The sequence below is a fragment of the Eublepharis macularius genome, chromosome 6, assembly GCF_028583425.1.
Source record: "Eublepharis macularius isolate TG4126 chromosome 6, MPM_Emac_v1.0, whole genome shotgun sequence".
Taxonomy (NCBI): domain Eukaryota; kingdom Metazoa; phylum Chordata; class Lepidosauria; order Squamata; family Eublepharidae; genus Eublepharis; species Eublepharis macularius.
Window position 1 is genome coordinate 84,720,598 of NC_072795.1, and position 22,157 is coordinate 84,742,754.

General features: G+C 42.3%; 1 protein-coding gene across 1 annotated transcript in view; it reads left to right on the top strand.

Annotated features, from left to right (window-relative positions):
* Positions 1-22,157, top strand: part of PLPP4 (phospholipid phosphatase 4) — a 159,989-nt gene that overhangs the window by 36,479 nt on the left and 101,353 nt on the right. The window contains exons 2-3 of the mRNA XM_054983924.1: positions 14,152-14,260; positions 21,741-21,831. Of these exons, the coding sequence (XP_054839899.1) occupies positions 14,152-14,260; positions 21,741-21,831 (200 nt within the window). The remainder of the gene's footprint in view (positions 1-14,151; positions 14,261-21,740; positions 21,832-22,157) is intronic.

Consider the following 22,157-nt stretch of genomic DNA (forward strand, 5'->3'; position numbering starts at 1 on the left):
CTTGGTTTCCCCCCTCAGTAGGGGTCTGAGGGGGGAGGGGCCATCGGCTGGCAGGCAGGTTAACCGATGTTTGGGGATCCAATGCACATGACTGCCAATGCTCCTTACTTGCTGTTGTTTCCAATAAAGTTGTGGCCAATTTTTCACTCCAGTCATATGTGTGGTCTAAGCTTGTCTCTGTGCCCCCGCCTTGCTCCTCACCATCAGCACGAGGCTGCAACTCTTTTGCATACACTGCTACCCAGAAGTGTATCCCCCACCCAGTATTTGTGCTTTACATTTTTGTGGCCCAGATGTAATACTGTGCACTTATATATGTTGAATTGCATTCTGTTCACAACCGCCCACTTCTCCAGTGTATTCAGGTCTTGTTGAATTTTTAACTCTGTCTTCTTGGATGTATCATCAGCAATTTAATGAGTAGCCCATTTACCCCTTCATCCAGATCATTGATAAAAATATTGAAAAGTACAATTTCCAAAACATTTTTGAATTATCTCTGAACAATGTTTTTTGGTGAATATTAAAATGTCCTTTGTTCCTCGGGATGATCAAAGGCAATAAAGCCACATGTTGGCTTTATAGGTTTTTAATCAACAATGAGAATAAATACTGCATAATATTTTGTTCAGAAATATATTATGCAGCATTCCCAATATACAAGAAAGGACAAAACATGATTTGTATGTGTGTAGCAGTTGCTAATCTTTTTCAGGTCAAGTGTAAATTATATAGAAGTAGACCTTGTTTTTGCTGGAGGAAGATGCTTCCACCAACAGAAAAGGGTTCATTTGTTTCAATTATTTGTCTCTTCTGCTACAAACCTGTGCTTTATCCCTCTTGCTATTTTCAGGGGTCTGTGACTCCAGTAGTATGATTGGAGGGCATAACAGGTTTCAACGTAAGAGGGAAGGGGAAGTTCACTTCCTCAAATGTCACTGTGTTTGTGGCTAGATTGGATCCATTTTATGATTTGGACACTTTTATCATGCATAAGTATGAGAAGTACATGTAGTATCTATATATACTGCTTATAGCAGTGATGGATATTTGGCCATACCTTACAGGAAAAGGCAATTATTGATGCCTCTATTATTAGCTATTTCTTCTATGACTTTGAATTTTTTCCTTACAAGCCAAAACTGCAGTAAGTTTGGCAAGGTGTTGTCAGGCTATGGATGACAGGCTATGGCAGATAGATCCCTGTACCATTGTAGGAAGAATTCCAGGCTCTTGGTGAAATGGCTTTATTCAGAAATCAGATCATTTCCGCAGATATGGCCATAGAATTACTCAGAAGCAAGGTAAGCATCTAAGCAGTAAGAACAGGTTGACAGGAATAATAATCTGTGGGAAAATCCTTCCTCTTAACCCACACATTTGCTCCTTCCCCCTCCCAACAGTAAAACAGTCTCACATATTTGTACTATCAAGTCAAGACACTGAGAAAGCAAGAGATCAAAGTTGAGACATAGCAGTGCATGGGAGTGAGCAGTATACAAGGTCAGAAGCACTGAAAGTTTCTACAGTCCATTAGATAAGGCACCTGCAGTTTCAATATGCCTGTGAAATGAAACAGTTATGGCATTGGCAATATGACATCAAGTTATAGCATGAAACATTGGTTCAGAAACAACAGGTCAGCATTAAGTAGTGGCATGGATGGGGCACAGACATGACAGGTGTGACAGATGGCTTCAGTATAGGATTTGAACTGAGACTGCTATTAGAGGCTGGGCCAGTAAAACAGATGGCAGTCCAACCAGTATGTGTTTGTGTTGATCTACGATGGCTATGATCCCAGAAAAACCTTCATCGAAGATAAATGAAGCACTTATGGTAAACCTATGGTATACACAGTCTTGTGTATGGTATATTTGGGGAGTAATGGAAACAACCCTGAATAACATTTTAAAATGTGGATTCTCCTGTGCAATTCCAGCACTCATTTGTACAGGGCACATTTTCTACATGTTCAAGTGGCTCTTATTTAGCAAGAATGACATAGGTATGTTTCATGTCTCATGCTTCTCTTTGTCCTTTTTTCTGCTGGGTATCTTTCTCCCTTCATACTCTTACTATAGGAGATAGATAGTAGAAGACTCACAAAGATAAACATAGTTATAATGGAGATGGGGGCCCTCAAGGAGCCACCGTGGGTACTTGCAGAGGTGCTGCTGGGCTTGTGGCTGGGAGATACTTGGGCACAGATGTCATTTGTATCTACTGACACCTCTGTGCAGGAACAGCCACCACAACATATATGAGCACAATGGCTCAATTGGTAGTTGGACTGTGTTTTCCTGAAAGTTCCTTATGTGCTGTCCATAATCTTTCCAGTAAAGAAGCCAGGAAATGGCCTTTCAGAAATAAGGAGGAAAAGTCTGTGCCAGCTACAATATTTTTGTAATTGCAGGCAGCTTATTTTATTGTACACCTCTATCTAATGTATTGTGACTGTCCTGAAAGACGGAATCCCTCCTCTGGGTAACCTTCTGCTCATATAAAATCAGCTTATTTTAGTAACACAACCGGTCAGCAGTGTTTGACTAAATGTAATAGAATCCCAACAAGTTCCTTGTGGCAAACACTGTGACAGTGATGAACCGCAGGGATCGGTACTTATCGTGCCTTGGCAGTGCCCCCAGTGATCATCTCTAGCCTCTTTGGTCAGCTTTTCATCAAAGCTGCAATCACAAATTTAATAGCTGGCATTTACTTGCAGAGTACAAAGACTGATCTCTTTTTAAAAAGATGTTTTAAATATGTATCAAAGAGCCTTTGTTCAGTGTCATGGCATTAATTCAAAGGGGTCTAACATGGCATTAATTCAAAGGGGCCCTAATATTTATGGTGATTGCATTCAAGGCACCCTGACTAAAAGCAAACTATGATAAGCTGTATATCTACTATCTTATCAGGGAACAATTTTCATTATACATAGCTATGATTTAGGAAGGACATATGACCTTGGGTGCTTTGCACACATACAGTATTCTGAGTATACACTAATTCTCCATCATCCTGGATCTTCCAACACTTGTCAAAATTGGAGAAAGATTTTTGTACTTCACAACAGATGTGAAGGAACAGGGGTTAACTGGAGGGAACTGTATTCTTTCGTCACAGAAATGGGAATATCTCACATTATGGGGCAACAAAATGAATCTCCCTTGCCCACTACTGATCATTTCCCCTCTACTTCCCCTCCCAATGCAGTGTCCCTCTGATGTCTCAGCCTCCATCTTATCTGCAAAATATGGAACTGCCATTGAAGTTGATATGCCATAGCAGATAGCCCAGTCCACTCAGAAAGCGTAAGAAAAAAAGAGGAAGATGGGGCATGCTTGTAATGACTTACACCACATCTCTGAATGCTTTAAAAGATGTGTGGAGCTCTTTGTCAGCCAAGAACAGGGGAAATCGCTCAGTTTCCCTCTCCTGCCTTGCATGTGCAGAAGAGGATTTCATATGTACATACTATGTAGCTTTAATTTCTCTTGTTTTTCATAGTAGCCAGAATGTAAGCACTGCACTCGAAAGGTTTCCCAAGATGTTATATGCTTTTACATCATAGAGTTACCACCTAAGGTGCTAAGGAATGAGCGGTTTCAGACAGGTCCTTGGACTTATGTCTCCAAGCAAATATTAAGGCCCATCATTCAGAGTCTCCCTGATTTCCCACCACATGCTCAAGCACTCTAACTTCCAATCTAATTATGAAATAAGCCCAAGTGTCCAGTTAGAACTGAGGCATGTACCAAATGTCCGTATTAATTAGCCTTATTTATATAGTATACAAGTTGTCCAGGTATAAAGGGAACACTGAAAATATTAGTGTGTGTCTCTTGCACCACTTTTCCTAACTCAGTGCATCTTGTGCCACCTTTCAGCTTTTCTGAAGTTGAAGATCTTCTGTAAAGATTTGCAGGGAAAGCATCCCAACTTTCTTCTCCTCAGGACAGGTTGTATGGTTTTCTTGTATGTCCACACTTAAACACAATAGAGAAATCCTAAAGACCAAGCTTTGTTGTAACCTAGGCCTTTTCTGCATGGGCAATTTTTGCTGGTTCTGGCATTCCTCTCTTTGCTTACATTTTCTTCAGTGTATTTTCCTAGTATTTGCTTTAGTAACAGTTATACATAATTTTGACAAAGCATTGTGTTAATCCTTAGAGGTTAAAGACGGGCATTTACATCTGTATAGTAGATGGGAAATTGCACTCCTGATTTTTCTTGTTGCTGTTCAAGGACTGTTGTAGTTCAGATTTTGGTCACTGCATTTATTGGTCCCTGTATATAATAATATAATAATAATAACATTCCATTTATATACCACCCTTCAAGACACCTTAATGTCCACTCAGAGTGGTTTACAAAGTATGTCATTATTATCCCTGCAACAAAACACCCTGTGAGGTGGGTAGGCCTGAGAGAGCTCCAGAGAGCTGTGACTGACCCAAGGTCACCCAGCTGGCTTCAAGTGGAGGAGTGGGGAATCAAACCCGGCTCTCCAGATTAGAGTCCCATACTCTTAACCACTACACCAAACTGGCTCTCCATATGTTTATGGAGTTAGTAAACATCTTTATACCAGAGATCCATGAGTTGTCTAAGAGGTTTCTTTGAAGTTGATCCGGTGATGTTAATTCCCCACAAGATCATATTGTAACATGAGAGGGCTACAAGATTTCTGTTCCCTGCAGATTGTCATCCCCCTCATCGATAATCAGAGACAACTTCTCTCATGGAAGCCCAGTATATATAGGAAGTAAGATTCCCACGCAAATGTTCATTCAGTGGTATTATTTGATTTGGACATTGTGGCTAGAGATGGGCATGAACCAGCCTAAAGTTCGTGGCGGTTTGTCAGAAATGGGATCTGACGAACCGGCTTGGTTCATGCTTAATTTTGGTTCGTATTTCAGTTTGTGCCCATCTCTAGTTGTGGCATCTCAAAGCTCCACCTATCTCCAAGACTCTAATCCAGTCCTGGGAATTCTGTGCCAAGCAAGCCCTAGAGGCTAGTCAGCCAATCAGAGCTCCTGGAACTTCCCTGCATGGGAGGGAGAATGAGCTCCCTCAGTTTGAAAAGGGGAGCATTGATACATTTTTCTTTGAAGAGGAAGTTGTGGCTGTGGATAACAGTGTAAGCTGAGTTAGGCTTTTATTTTGAGCTTTTTAGTTAGGATTTTGGGGCTGGGTAGGGACCTTAAGGAGTTAAACACGCACCCTGTAAAGGGCCTGTTCAAAATTTGACTTTTCTGGTACTGAGGCCAAGTTCTCAGAGAGTTTAGAAGAGCGTCCTAGTTCTTGAGTAGTAGTCTATCAGCCTGTCACCTGTGATTGAAGAGGTTCCTGAATGCTGAAAAGCCCTGTCTGGTGAAAAGGCAAACATTTCCCCTCATTGTCTGTTTTGTTAACTTAGGTTCAGGTTTAGCAACGTAACCCCTATGGGGGAAAACATAACCCCTGGGGAGAGGTTGCAAGCCAGTTGTACATTTGTGCTTAGTATTCCTTCCACACTATGGTCACTTCCACACATTCCAATTTATTTGGGTTTTCTCTGTCCCAAAACCACGTCTTCCTGATCCACTTTGAGAACTTACCTTCCACATGCGTGTTTTGTGGGTGTTCGTTGTGGGAAAAAAAGGACTCAAAACAGAAAATGCATTCTTTATCTGTGCCTCGTCACAAATGATGTTGGTACATTCCCACCCAACATTCCTTTTTTTCTTTTGAATGCATGTGGAATTGCGCTATACTGTTGTCCTGTCTTTCAGCTTCCGTAGAAACTGGGCATGCATAGTACTCCTTCTCTACTGTTGATTTCCTGCTCAAAGTTTTAAATGCAAAAGTGTTTCATAAATAAGCGAACAGTAGAGTAGCGTGATCATAGGATTCCATATCCTACTATATAAAAGGCGAACTGTGTTCTCCACTACTCACTCCTTGTCCCCGCAAAGACACAGTACGCAGGGAAAAGAAGCGAGTTGCGGTGGCAAGGCCCTCCCAAGGTCCCACAGCAGTTGGGGCGGGGCTCCCCGCTGCCTCCTTGCTGCCTACTAAGGGACCATCTCTCCCTGTATGTGCCCCAGAGAGCATTTCATTCAACAGGAAAACACCTACTGCTGGTCCCTGGCCTTAGGGAGGCTCTGCTGGCCTCTACCAGGGCCAGGGCCTTTTTGGTCCTGGCCCCAACCTGGTAGAATTCTCTGTCTGAGGACATTCGGGCCCACCAGGATCTTGTATCATTTAGGCGGGCCTGTAAGACGGAGATGTTCCACCAGGCATATGGTGGAGGCTAATTTTAGACCATCATTGCCGAGCCTTCCACTGGTCTCCCTCTATAAGCCCTTCTTGCTTCATCAGAATCTCACTGGAATTGCTGCTCCCAGCTTGGTTGGCCTCAGCATCTGTTAATACAGTTGTCTGCTTACAGTTCCTAAAATAACACTACCAGGGATGTACCAAAAGCTTTGCCAAAAAGGATCACTAATTCAAAATATCAACAATAAGCTATGTGCTAGTCATTTATACAAGTAAGAATCAGTATAAACGAACACTCTTTGTATCTCTTTGACCTTTGAATGCATTATCGTCTTTCCCCCTCTTTAATCAGAAATGCAATATTTTCTGAAGTTATCAGCTTATGGAGGTGATAGGAAGTCCTAGGTTGAATAGTTACCTTGTGATATGCTGCTAGTTTGTCATTTTTTAAAAAACTGAGCATTTCTTGGTAAAGAAAGCTGATTGGATTTTTGTTTTGGGTGCTTCTGAGGTTTTGTAGAGTGCCCATTGAGCAAAGTCCATTGGGACTGCTCAGGGCTCATTTGGAGGCGGAACACGCTGGAATGGTGTTCCGGTAGTTCTGAAAAGAGGTCATGTGGGTTTTGGCCCCACCCACATGATTCCTTTTCCTCCTGGCTGTCCTCGTCTTTAGCAGCAGGCTCTGCTGCTTTATTTTCATTTGTGACTCATGAGAGAGAGAAAATGAGTGAGTGAGTGAGTGCAAGCCGAGTGGGGCTGGGCTCCAAAGGAACGTAAGCTGCTTAGAATTCATTCTGCTCTGCTTGCTTTATTTTCATTTGTGGTACGTGAGAGAGAGGGAGAGAAAATGAGTGAATGAGTGCAAGCTGAGTGGGGCTGGGCTCCAAAGGAACGTAAACTGCTTTGAATTCATTCTGCTGCTTTATTTTCATTTGTGACTTGTGTGTGTGAGAGAGAGTGCGTGCGTGTGTGTGTGCATGCACGCAGGGCTGGCTCTCTGGAGGAGGGTAAGCTGCTTTGAGTTTATTCTACTTTAAGGAAATACCTGGAGATTTTTGGGGAAAGGGGCCTGAGGGGTGGATGGTGCCTTCTGACACCCTTCTGGTGATGTCAGGGTGTGTGGCTATGCTAATGAGTTTCTGCAGTTCTTTTTCTAGGAAATGACCCCTGGGACTTCTGGTTATCTTTCACAACTTGTGCTACAAATTATATGTCCTAGCTTGTGGGGGATGATGTTTTAAAGAATATCTAAGATGGATGCCTGCAGTAATTCCGTGAGCTTATATCCAGTGCTGTTTAGATAAAAGCAGTATAAAATGCTGCACTTTACAACTATATAGGCATTTGTAAAGACTAACCTTGTTCCTGTATGAATTGTCCAGTCACGGAGATCTTCCTGTAACTTTCCGAGGATCATTCCACCCCTTCCTTTGACTCTCTAAGTGAATGTTGACTGCGATAGATTATTTTGGTTTAGGAAAGAATATACGTTAAGACAAGAGAAGGAGTGGTGGGATCATAAGGGGTGAGAACATGATTGTGATTTATGGTCGCTTCCACATGTTCCTTTTGGGGGGGGGCTTTCTCTGTCTTGAAGCCGAGGGTTCCCAACCCGCTTTCATAACTCACCTTCCATACGCAGCGTTCTCATGCGTTTCTTGTGTGTGTTCATAGTGGAAGGAAAAAAGGCCCAAAACAGAAAGCGCATTCTTTCTGCACCTCGTCACAAATGACGTTGGTGCAGTCCTGCCCGACTTTCCTTTTTTTTTTCTTTTTTTTTTGAGCGCATGTGGGATTGTGCTGTATCGTTGTCCTGTCTTTCAGTTTCTGTAGAAACTGGGCAGGTGTAGTACTCCGTTCTCTACCATTGATTTTCCAAAGTTTTAAATGCAAAAGTGTTTAATAAATATGCGAACAGTAGAGTAGCACAATTGCACGATTTCATATCCTCCTACTATATAAAAGGCAAACCATGTTCCCTAGCACTCACTCCTTATCCCCGTGGAGGCACAGTATGCAGGGATAAGAAGCGAGTGAGGGGCAAAAAAAAAAATAGCTCAGCACAGGCTGCGGGAAGGCTCAGTGTGGTGGCGAGGCCCTTCCAACATTCCACAGCAGCAGGGGTGGTGCTCCCCACTGCCTCCATGGGGTCTTGGGAGGGCCGGGCACAAGTCAAGTGGTGGCTGAGGGATCAGCGGAGGAGGGAGCCCCTGCTCTCTTCCCCATCCCCCTCTTGACTGATGCCGTGGGGAGAGGTGCAGAGATGGGGGGAAGTGCTGCTAGAAGTTGTTATATTTTCCAAAACAACAGGCTTCAATGCTAGTTTGAAGTCAAATCAGAAATGGAATTCTGTTCCCAATGTTGTTCCTAAACTGATAGTCTGATTGCTGAGCGATCCAGTGTAGCAAGCACTGCATCGTAATAGTGCAAGGACCGTTTAAAAAGTAAAAAAAAAGGGGAGAGGACTTATATGATCGTGCATGCAAGTCAGACACTTGTGTGGGAGGGGTAATGGCAAGAAGAGGGGTTGGAGATTTGGGGGGGGGCACTTCAAAAGTGCAAAAAAGCCTCCAGGTGCATTGATACGTTAGATAATCGCGCAAAAAAGCAACATGAAAAATGAAAATGGAACATAACAAGTTTCACAAAAAGCACTCAGAACCCAGGACCATGATGAGCTGCTCGCACATGGGAGACGATGACGTATGTAATGAGTGAGATAAGACACCAAAGTTCTGTTAGCAGGCTGTCTCGTTAAGGACATGTGGAATCATGAGGATTTTGTGGCGGTTGATGGGACTGAGGGGGGAAAAAACTTGCGAAATGTGTGTAAATCAGGATGAGTCAAGTCAAATTCACCCATCATTTACTTTTGTGAAGTAATAATTTAATGATTTAACCATTTGCTGTAATTTTATTTTGTTGGAATGTTCATTCTGATAAATTGTTCGTTCAGAGAAATTAACTTCTTAGAAAAGACAAATATTTTTAATCTTTAATAATAACGTAGGCCGTTTTCACACTACTTACTTGCTTCTGAAACATCGCGATATGTAGCGCAAAAAATGCAGAAGATAGCATCTTCTCGCGAGAGTTTTGCGCGACATTGCACAAAATTCGCGTGACATTGCGCAAAACTTGCACAAGAATATGCTATCTTCTGCATTTTTCGCGCTGCATATCGCGATGTTTCGGAAGCAAGTAAGTAGTGTGAAAAGGGCCATACTTTGTAAACTGCTCTGAGTGAGCATTATGTTGTCCTGAAGGACAGAATATAAATTAAATGTTGTTGTTGTTGTTGTTATTCTCTGGACTGTGCTTTGAGCAGAATTGTAAGGCAGATATTTAAATATTACAAATAGCCATCAATTTTCTCTAAAATGTTAAATTATTAGATTGAGTTTCTGTGTATAGCAATGGTTCGGCTGCAAATCAGCAATCTTCTGTTTTGAATCCCACTATTGCCATGGGTAAACCACGCTTTTCAAACCCAATTCCCCAGCTGTATTGTGGAGATAATAATAACACGAACTTGTTCACTGCTCTGGGTGAGGCACTAATCTGTCTAGAAGAGCAGTATATAAGCGCTACTACTACTACTACTACTACTACTACTACTACTACTACTACTACTACTACTATTCCACATGAACTTCAAAACACTGTCTTGTTTGTTGCATAGTCTTATTAAACTTTTACAAACAACACGTTGCTCTTCTGGTGTTAACATTTCCAATATGAATCTAAATTTTCAACTTATATTGACACCCAAACAAAATTTTGATAAAATTTTACTGTCTAGCTTTATATGACATTTCTGAAAACCCTGATCGCTGGAAGAGTCTAATGATAGTAATAATAAACTACTAAAAGTCAGCAAATGTTGTTGTACTGGCTTAATGGTATCTGTATCATGGCCTCAGATTTGAAATGTTTGCTCACAGTTTTCAGCAAATACACATTTCTACAATGAACTCTACAGAAAGGGCAGAAGAAAGAACATCAGAGTAAATATTTTGCTTTCAGGTTACAATATAGCATTTTGGTGGGTATTCAAGGTGAAACCAAGGACCTATTCTTCGCTAAAAAAGACCCATTCTGAAAGTCTCCTGCATACTACCACTGAAACACGCGGACATTTTTGGAATTCCCGCACAGCTCAGGCTTGCAGCTCAGTCCCTGGAAAATTCCTGGGGCGGGAGTGGAAATGCTTGCTTGTGTCTAAACAGTTCTTTGTATCTTGGTTCTCGAAGGGTTACCAGTGGAAGGTGGGGGACCTGGCACACCTTTTTGCTGGGTCCATGATCCTGCCTGAGCTTGTGCTCCCATGCTAGCACAATGACATCACTTCTGGGAAGTGACATCATTGTATGAGCAGACTTCACAGTGGACTGATTTGGGCTTCAAATGGGCCAAAACAGGCCTGCTTGGGGCCAAAATCAGCCAGCTGCAAAGCTCAGGAGTGGTCTAGGAGTGGCGCGATGATGTTACTCCCATTCATGTGCCTTCCTCCCCCACAGGCCAGGTAAGTGGAGGCAGGGGGCGGAGGGTGAAAGCAGGGGATCCCTAACCCCACCGGGGGGTCGGGACCCCTAGCTCTCAACTTTCTGATCTTTGTCATTTTGGAAGAAACCTGGCATTCTGACATGTTGATTCAAACATTGTGGGACTTTAAGTATCCAGAATGTATATGTTATTATATTTTTATTAACTGTTTAAGGCTAGAACTGCACATAATACTTGACCCTTGAAATATCTTGGAAGACTAGCTTTTGGTGGGCATGACTGTATTTTAACATGATGTTGTCCTGTGACAGTGCATATTCTTACACTCTGAGGGACAAAGGAAGAAAAGGCATTTGGTTTTGTTTTGGTGGCATGCCTAATACGTAGTTTTGACTTGACTTCACATCACCTCAGGAGTCTGGGCCTTGAAGGTATTGATCTTTTACCAGGATTCCTCCATCTGGATCCCTCAAACCATAATGTTCAATTTGAATTGATAAGGAACAATAATACTTCAGGGGACATTTGTGGCTGCAGTGGGCAGCAGAAGGTGAAAGTTTCATACCTTGTGTGTAGAAATGTTCTGACTGCAGAAACTCTCAGTTGAACCTAAGCCAATATCTACAGCCCAATCTTTAGATTTTTTTTCTGTGATTACTGTAATTGACTTTTTCATCTGGTTGGTTTCCTTTCTTCCTTTTCCTTCAATTATGGCTTTAATCCATCATTTGACCATTTCTCATAGACAGCGGAGGAAGCATGCCAGGACCAGGAAGCAATGTGACAATACTAAATCTAGTAAATGATGTGGTTGTGACAGCACTTGCTTCTGGCTTACAAGACAAAATATCATAGAGGCCAAAACAATTTGTGATCTATCAAGCCAGATGCCACATGTGTGCACGTATTGTGGCATGCCCAGTCCGTAACTCCACCATCTTTGTTTGCAATCTGAGACCTGTAGCAAAACCTGGAGATTCATTGAACCCCTGGTGAACCTTTAAATGCAGTTTATCAGTGAAAAATTAGAGAAGAGCCACAAGTTGTTAAGAGTATTATTCAGTTTAACAATAATGAATATGGTGTTTGGAAGGCTGAAAAAATTGTGTGTGTCATCCATCATGATACAGGCCATCTTCACATGTCTTTAACATCATGCAAAACTCACAGAATGAAGGTGTCTTCATGGCGCGATTTCTGACATCATCATGATTCTGTTTTCGTGGCGCAATGACATCAGAAATTGCGCCATGAAGATGCCCTTGTTTCGTGAGTTTTGTGTGATGTTAAAGACATGTGAAAATGGCCACAAAGAGGTAGGAGCCTTCACACCTATACATTCCTAACAGCAATGCCAGCATAGCAGACTGTTTCTTTGAGAGACAATCTTAGCAAGAGAGGTCAGTTAGAGAACATACAGAAGACCATACCAGATTGGAGCATCCAGGCAGCAGAATGGCAGAGGGTTAGAGAATTCAAGGACAGGTAACTAAGTCATGCATAGCGTACACTGTCATTTGTCAGAAGTAGCCTGGCATAGCATATTTTGTTTTTAGTTCTGAATTGAGCTAGATTTGGTATAACATTAGTGTGTCAGTAGCTAAGAATAAGGTTAAACAATGTCTGTATCACTGCATGGAATCAAACATTGATTAGTTAATGCTGCAGACATACAACAAACACAAAGTGGAAGAGCCACATGGCATCAAGGCAGAGGTGCTTGGGGAAAAATAATCAGTGTAATAATAATATAATAATAGCAGTGTAATAGAAGTGTAATAATAGCAACTTCCCATCATCCTTCATCCCCTAGTTCGGAATAACTTTTTGTTTAAATGCAGTCTACTGGTGTAAAAACTGTACTCCCTTAGACTTGTGTATGTGCATCATTTTGATGCTAGGGAAATTTTGACCTTCAAAAACAGAGTTGACAATTCTTAATACAGGTTAAGATTATTATTATTATGTAATTTATAGCCTGCCCTCCCAACAAGCGTGCTCAGGGCAGGTTACAGCAATAGGTAAAAATACAAAGATTAAACAGTAAAATCAGAAATCTCAAGCACATAAATTTCAGTAAATCAAAATGTCAACAGATGTAGTTCCAACATCCCAAGATGGGTCCCCCTTCACTCTTCCCTGCCCACCATATATAAAAAGACTGGAGGTGCGAGTTGGTATCATTTTGTAACTGCACATGCATGTAGGGGGGGGGGCAGATGGTTATGTAGCCTCCCATTAGTAGGAGACAGGTAGAGACGCTTATTTGATGCTGGCCTCAACCATATGCCTGGCAGAACATCTCTGTCTTGCAGACCTGCCAAAAAGATGCAAGATCTTGGCAGGCCTGACAGAGAGTTCCACCAGGTTGGGGCCAGGACTGAAAACGCCCTGTTCCTGATTGAGGCCAGTCGAGCCTCCCTGGGGCCAGGGACCATCAGTAGGTGTTTACCTGCTTATCGAAGTGCAGATATGAAGATATGAAATTTGTGACTTCTAACACTGTGTTTCATATTCGCAAGTTGCTGCTGCTGACTTATGACAACCTTATGAATTAATTACTCCAAATGTCCTATTATTAATAGCCTTGCTCGGGTCTTGCATGCTGAAGGCCATAGCTTCCTTTATTGAGTCAACCCATCTCCTGTTGGGTCTTCTTCTTTTCCTACTGCCTTCAAATTTTCTATGCATTATGTCTTTTCTGGTGATCAAAGTATGAAAGCTGCTGTTTAGTCATTTTAGCTTCTAGGGAGAGTTCAGGCTTGATTTGGTCTAGAACCCAGTTATTTGTGTGTATTTTGTGGTCCATGGTACCTGTAAAACTCTTCACCAACACCACATTTCGAATACTGAATGCATTACACATTTTTTACATGTGTCCGAGATGTGTATTTCAGGAACAATTTATATGTTATGGTTGTCATTAGGAAGCCACCTTAAATAGTTTTTATCAAATCAGTCCCACGCATGATCTGCAGCTTCTGCATCATGTCAGGAATGACATCACTCCCAGATCAATGAGGAAGTGCTCCAGAGCACCCGTGAGCACGCTATGGGGTTCCTGGGCCCATTCCTGTGCTGCCTCCTCCCTCTGCTGGCCAGTTGAGAGGTGTTGGGCAAGGGAGTCTGGGACTGGGGAACCCTCACCACCACTGGGGGATTGGTAACCCTAATGTTGATATGCAATTCATCCTGAGGTCTCAAGATGGGGAAAGGTAGAAAGTGAAAGCCTTGTTTTGGGTTAGCTTGGGAGGGAAAGGGTTCAAATTTCAATATTTTATTTGTGGCAACAAGGACTCTCCTGTAATACACTTTTTGAGATTTCTTCTTCTTGGTACATGGTAAAACAATGTTCTCTTTATTGCTTTGTTTTAGTTTTACAGAATTTTTGGATCCATTCCAGAGAGTTATTCAGCCAGAAGAGATCTGGCTCTATAAAAATCCTTTGGTAGAATCTGACAACATACCTACACGCCTCATGTTTGTAAGTACTAGAGATTTCATAATTGTTTGAAAGACTGTATGAGGCTCACCTGGCTATATGCTAGCTAATGTGAAAATAGAGATAAACTGGGGTCGGGTTGTGGTGATAATACTGAGTTGAACAATAGCTTTCACATTGTATGGAATTCCTCTAAGAAATCTCATCTCAAGTTCTGTTTCATTCAGGTTTTCTCCTTATAAATTGAGTATCCCATTACATCAGTAGGTTTACAAGTCCTGAGACTGGCCTAGTTGAAAGGGCTTTAAATAAAGCTGGGTTTCTCTAGTTCTCTTGCCTAACATCAGTTTTTAAAACTTCCCCTGTTCCATCTCTGAAAGTATTTGAAGGACCATCTCCTCTCTGCATCCCTGCTCACCAACTGCAGTCTTCAGGCACCTATATGTTGGCTATCCCACCTCTTAGAGTGCCCCATCTGGCATCGACCCAACCTTGGGCCTTTTCCATTGTGGCTCCTGCTGTGTGGAATGGGCTTGCATGCCTGCATTTAAGTATCTGGAAAACAGAACAAAGAAGAAAAGTAGATTAGCATCAAAACCTCTATCTGTCTTCTGTAGTGAATTGCCAGGCACTGAGCTGGGTTCCAGGGCTGGCAAATAGAAGCTCTGCATTAGCTATTGTTGTCAGATCACTTCACTTAAACGCCAAGACATTTAACTGCCCTTTTGTTCACCCAGTCAAGGTGGGGTAAAGTAAGGGGGAAAAATACATCTTCTCCATGATCTTTCAATTTGTCTGTGACAACATTTTCACAGTGATAGGCTAAGCCTCCTTGTTGCCAAAAAAGTGCTGTCATGTTATTCTAAAAATTATTTAGAAAATGGGACAACTCTACCAGGGGCATGATACTTTGCTGCTGCTGCTGCTGCGAACAAAAGAATTCTTAACGTACTAACACACCCGGTAATTCCAGCTAAGTTAGTTTCTGTTAATAACTTCTACAATACAGGCCTTTTGATAACGTCAGTGGGCTTTAGAGCAGCCTTCTTTACTAGCATTACTGTCAAGTAATGTCAAGTCAAGTACTAGCATTACTGTCAAGTAATGAATTCTTCTGCAAAGTCTGAAATGTGTTGAGAGAAATTTGATAAAATTTGATGAATGGGATAGATCTCTTTAAGATTGCAGGAGTACTAGCCCTGCTTTAATCTTGGTAGGGGTGCACAGTGACTGAAGAGAGTGCCCTTTGAGCATCTTTCCTTTGTCACTGATGACAGCTCCACACATGATTATTGTACGAAACCTAGGTTTTCTGCAGAAAATAAAGAAACGTGGAGAAACCATGCATGTTGGAAATCCTTCTCCATTTAGATTTACCAGGCTCATTATGAGGGTGGCATGTTTCATTTTTGATGAGGAAAACACTGGTACAGGTATTGTAACTTGTGGCACTGTCCTGAGTGATGATCACTCTTCATGTAACAGCACCAAATTGGTAAGCTTCCAGGACAAGTCAGAGATTTGAGCCCCAACAGCTCTTAAGGAAGTATTGTTCAACCCAAGGAAGGCTAATCAGGCCTTTGGATTTGCATTTTAAAAATCTAAATCCCATCTCAAGTCTGAAACAATCCTATCTGTTAAAGCAGCACAAATGAGTACAAGTGATGAATAGTGGCATTATCCTTAACTTAATGAATCTTGCAAGATAAGAATGATAGCCTCTATGGGCAGTGGTGTATTTCACAGCAGATAGGTCCCCATGAATTTTCATTTATCTGGCCTCTGGACTGTAAATCAGCCAGTGGCCTATGGGCTTTTTGGTGGAAACTATAACAGGAACATTGTAGGTTTCAGCCAAGTGAATCCAATTAGAAATATTTTTTTCATGACCTATTAGTTTTTTTTAAAAAAACAACCATAAGCAAACAATGGAGCCCTTTATTATGAGGAACAAAATAGTGTGATTTTTTTTAAAAAAAACCCTTGAATTTTGATTCATTAGGGCAGCCAGGTCCTCTCATGGGGGTGGGGGATCCCCCACTCCACCCTCAGCCACTGGCCACTACTCACCTGGCCAGCAGTGGGAAATGGCGGGGAAACAGGCCTTATACAATAAAGCCTTTTCTGACATACTTGGCCATTTCCCTACTACCTTGAAAAAGCAACAGGCTCCTGAAATGCTGGCGGCTGCTTCATGCAATGTTTTCTTTAAAACAGATACGAGGCATTTTTTTCAGTTCATATCGCACGAAGAAGCCGCCAGTGTTCTAGGAGCCTGCTGCTATTTTAAGGCAGTGTGGAAACGGCCTTAGTTACAAACCTTACTTCGGGTGCTGCACAGAGAAATTGTTTCTGAGGGAAGTACAAATATGATACATAGTGGTTCTGCTGATTTACTTTACTTTAGTTCTCATAGTACATAATTATGAAAAAGGAACCTGATATTGCAATCACTCAGGTACATGCCAGAAAGGGAAGTTAATCCATATACACCAAAGATCCACAAAAGACCCATATACATAGAGGGGAAGTTGCTAGGGGTGTGCATTTTGAAAAAAACAAATAATATTCAGAAGGGTCACAAGTACCGTAATCCTGAATTTTTAGGAATCCCTATGCTGGTTCAGATTTATTTTCATGGTTTTTTTTTTAAAAAAATCTAGATTTAAGACTCCTTTTTTTTCTCTGGGGAATGGGATTTTTCTGGGGGGCCTAAAGCAGGTGTTTTTAGAGCAAATGGCACCAAATTTGTAAGGCACCAAGAAATCCTGAGTTTGAAGTGGACTGGATAACAGAGTCTGACTTTAAGACCAAACTGTCCAGGACTGCAAGAAGGATCCTAAACTATTCACTAACCATGACTTTCTGTGAAGTGCACTTACTAAACCAAAGAAAAGTGGTACTATCCAATCTCTTGCAGCTGGAGAATCAATCACAACAAGCATAGCTAATTAACAGAATGTTGATACATTTCTCATGGAGTCACAAGAAATAGTCTTTAGTGAATGAGAATGTGCTTCAAGCAGGTCTGAATCTTAAACTGAAATGGGCTAATAAGTAGTGCAAGAACTTCACAGACAGGGATGGTGAAAATGAATTTGACCCCCTGCTTTCCTGAAAGAGAGTGTTAAGACTCAGTTGAAAAATCGTCAATGGTCGAGGGAAAAGCCTTAAAGCTAGGCTATGTCTTCAGTAGCCAGGAGCCAGAACAGACTGCCACCCACGCATCCATGTATTGGTAATATATTGGAGCTTTCAGGTGAATTTTAACTGATTTAAGTCACTTTTGTCACTTAACTGATTTAAGTCACTGATTTAAGTCACTTAAATCAAGTATAAATATCATACATCCCTTGTTGGGTGTACTAAAACAAATGTCACTGGTTTTCAGCCCTTTTACTGTTTTTCTTAAACTTCAACAAGGTGTTTTGTTGCATATAAACTTCTACAAGTATTCTAATAAAATAGATTCCATATAAAGCTTTAAATGTGTTTCAGTATAACATTTAAGCTACCCCTACGTGTGTTTATTTTTGTTTAATTAATCAAATATTTCAGTGTGTATTTGTAGCTGCTAAGAACTTGTGCAGCGCATAAAATCATTTTGTTATTATTATTATTTATTACATTTCTAACTCGCCCTTCCCACAAGCGGGCTTTGTTAAGCAGCACCACCTCTTCAGGCCCCCTAGCTGAAGAAACAGCAGTACAGACAGGACATCTCTTGTGAGGAGATACCAGACAGATACCAGTGTTGATGCGTAGATCAAGATTTGTTAGCTATGCCTGGCAGAGCAGTTAGAGTGTTTTTACTGAACCCACATTTTGACTAGGGTTGCCAGCCTCTGGGTGGTGGCTGGAGATCTCCTAAAATCACCATTGATCTCTAGGCCACAGAGATCAGTTCCCCTAGATAAATTGGCTGCTTTGGAGGATGGACTCTATGACAATATACCCCACTGAGGTCTGTCCCCTCTGCAAACCCCACCTTCTCTAGCTTCCACCACTCAATTCTCTAGGAATTTCTCAGTCTGGAGCTGGCAGCCCTATTTCTAACATGAGTGTCAAAGGTTACCAGTTTGGTTGCCAGTAGAGCCAGTTTGGTATAGTGGTTAAAAGTGGTGGGACTCTAATCTGGAGAACTGGGTTTGATTCCCTACTCCTCCACTTGAAGCCAGCTAAGTGACCTTGGGTCAGTCACAGCTTCTAGGAGCTTTATTAGCCCTACTCATCTCACAAGGTGTTTGTTGCGGGGATAATAATAACATACTTTGTAAACCTCTCTGAGTGGGTGTTAAGTTGCCATGAAGGGTGGTATATAAATTGAATGTTGTTGTTGTTGTTGTTAGTATTATTATAACCAGATGAACTACTGATACCTTGCCTGCATCAAATTGAAGATGTAGAAAAAGACTGCCGGGAAGGAGGGGGCAGGAGGAGAAAATCTGTTCTAGCCCTTTCATGTTCTGTTTCTAGGATGGAAATATAATGTACTAGTGAGGCGGAGTAGCTTGGGATATTTTTAATGGCTCAGAAGCATTTTGTTAAAGAAAAGATCGGTGAACCCTAGCTCTAAGGGAATGGATGTCTGAATGTAGCCAAGCTGTAAATCTAATTTATTTATTCTGTTCAGCTTATACCCCGCCCTTTCCACAAGCAGGCTCAGGGTGGCTTCTAACAAGATATACAATTAAAATGCAATAAAAATATTATAACCACATTGGTCTGTGTAATATGAAAAAGTACAGATGCCACCAAGTAAATCAGGCTACTACAAAGCCATCATAAACCACAGGCACTGCCATGATGTAACTCCAGGGTGGCTGCAAAAGGAGGGCAGGGCAGTCAGAAGGGAAGACAAAATGCTGGCCCCTAGTCAAAGGCCCAGTGGAACATCTCCATCTTGCAGACCCTGTGGAACTGTAGGAGGTCTAGCAGGGCCTGGATCTCCATTGGGAGAGCATTTCACCAGGCTGGAGCCAGGGCAGAAAAGGCCCTGGTCCTGGTCGAAGCCGACTGAATGTCCCTTGGGTCAGGGACCACCAGAAGCTGCTTATCCACAGAGAGCAAGGCCCAGTGGGGGACATAATGGGAAAGGCGGTCCTGTACATATGCAGGTCCCAGTCTGTGAAGGGCTTTAAATACTAGAACCAAGTATTCTAGAAGACTAGAATACTTGAACTGGATCTAGAACTCGACTGGGAGCCAGTGCAGCTGGCATGACACAGGGTGGATGTGTACCCTAAACAGCGTCCCCATAAGGACGCGTGCTGCTGCATTCTGGACCAGTTGTAACTTCCGAGTCAAGCCCACAGGCAGCCCAGCGTAGAGCGAGTTGCAGTAGTCCAGCCTAGAGGTGACCATTACATGGATTACCAAAGCTAGGTCCTGGGGCAAGAGATAGGGCACCAATTGCCTGACCTGCCAAAGATGGAAAAATGCAGATCTGGCAACAGCTGCAAACTGGGCCTCCATAGAAAGTGTGGCATCCAGGCGCACACCCAGGCTATTCACTGTTGATGAAGGCTGTAGCTGCACTCCATTGAGAGTTGGGAGCTGGATTCCCAATTCCGTTGTTCCATGACCCAGATACAGCAGGCTCTCGGCAGAACCACAAGTGACAAAAGGCACAGATTGGACACTTGTCAGCTTCCTTCAAGTTTTGATGGGAAATGTAGGCATCCTGGTCTCGCAGCTTGGCTCTCCCACTGCTGTCCAATGGACTTTTCAACTGTCACTTGTCCAACATTCCGCCAAGCTGCCTACATTTCCCATCAAAACTTGAGGGAAGCTGACAAGTGTCCAATCTGTGCCTTTTGTCACTTGTGGTTCTGCTCTCAGAGGACAGCAGGCCTGGCCCTTCCAGTGACTGCCATGGCACTCTTAAGACCAAACATCCAAGGTGCTGGGCAGTGACAGCCCTTAACACCACCCCCAGCACATGGGCCTTTCAGTGAGCCATTTCTACCATCTTTTTCTGCCCTCCTAGCTCATGCTCACTGGATTCCATCTCAGCTGCCTGGGCAGCCAGCCTGAAGCTCTTCCACATCCAGGACAGCCCCCTGCTCCTTATTCCCACACATGCAGACCCAGCCCATGTTTCCCACCCAAAGCTGGCCCACTCTGTTCTCTCACCATTTTGTCTCTGCCAGGGCCATCTTTGAGCTGTCAGTGGGCCCCAGGCTGGCTCTCTCTACTGGCGTCTTCCTCTCACTTGGACCTTTCCTACACCTCCTGTCATCTGCCTCCACTGACCCCCACAGGTACATCCCTCTGACCCCGATTAGCAGTGTTGCGTTACCACTGGCCAACTGCCAGTGCAGGTACCCTGAGCCTGTCTCTCTGCCAGCAGGGTCCCTGCTCGCAGAGGCCTGGCTAGCTCCTGAATATAAACCCAGCCATTGGACCAGAGGGAAGAATGCATCCTCCTGGTCCCCCAGCTGGAAAAAAACCCTCCAGTGCAAGCCCCTCCTGCTGATTCGCTGGCCAGATGTTTTAAACCTCTGGCTGCCCATGCAGTCTCAGAGAGGCTGCTGGGAGTTGCTGGGCCCCAAGATTGATTGTGGTCATTATATACTACACTCCCCCTGAACCTACCAGCAGCAAACTAGGGCCCCAGGTAAGTCTGGAACTGGGACCTTTTACTCGGACCTCAAACTGTGTAGACCTCTATTCCCTCTAATAGAATTTAATACAGAGGTGCATAAACCATTTGTTATATGAGGTTATGAATATGAATAGCTAGTGCGTGTACTACAGATATTGTATATATAGGACATTTTATGTTGCCTATCTGGAGTTCTGCTCCAAGCAGGTTAAGTTTCTAATATATTGACATCTTATGTGTTCTAATATATTTGGTTTCATAGGCATGCATGTTCAACTACTGTTTACCTTATTATAAATTTAAAAATTAGTATCAGAACAATTTAAAGGATCAACTGCAGTTTCATATTGAATGGCATTCACTCCTAATCCTGAGACTCCTTTTGGAATTTGTGAGAGTTTAAATGACCCCTGTTGTAAGCAACTTGTGAAGGGGGAAAGAGCAAATGAAAATGAACACGAGTGGAAAAGACACCTGAATGTTTTTGGAGCAGAACAATCATACTTGAAGTATGTGTTTGTGTGCATACATTTATCTGCATGCATGCACACAGAATCCATGTACATTCAGAAAAGCTAACCCACTTTGATTTAAATACTTCTGGAAAATACACCAATAGTAATGACTTGTTAGTTTGTAAGAGTCATCTCTTTAATCTTTTTATTTCAAAAGCTTGCATATTTAAAAATCAGCCCTCAGCAATTAGTTAAAATTCAGAAGCTAGGCTATAATTTTTTAAAAGTATATTTACTCTTTAATTACAGATAACAGTTGTGTAACTTTGCTTGAAATCAGTAACTTAATAGAGATTGTACAGCCTGATCATCTAAATTAATCTGAATAGGAATTATTAGTTCCATGGGGCTGATGGAGCAATGACTGTGGTGACAAGTGATGCTTTATTATCTTTCATAGGCAATTTCATTCCTGACTCCTCTGGCAGTCATTTTTGTGGTGAAAATCATTCGACGGACAGACAAGACTGAAATTAAAGAAGCTTTTTTAGGTATGCTGAGAGCTGCATTGATTTTAAAAACTGAAAAGTTACTACTTCATGATTTAGAATTCTTTTTTTGGAAAGACATGTGTCCAATGCTCTTACTCTTAAAACGAAAATACAATTCTTGTACTTTACAGGGCAAAAGCTTTTTATTCTTCCTGAAAGTCTGCATCCTCCGTGGCTTCTTAAATCAGTAAAAAGTACAGATATCAGCAGTAAAAGCAAATAAAGGTGAGAGGAGTGGGCAAAAGTTATATGCAGGCGGAGGATTGCAAAAATAGGGCCGATTCAAGACGGCCCTCCTCATCCCGAAATGTCGCGCGTCGTCGCAC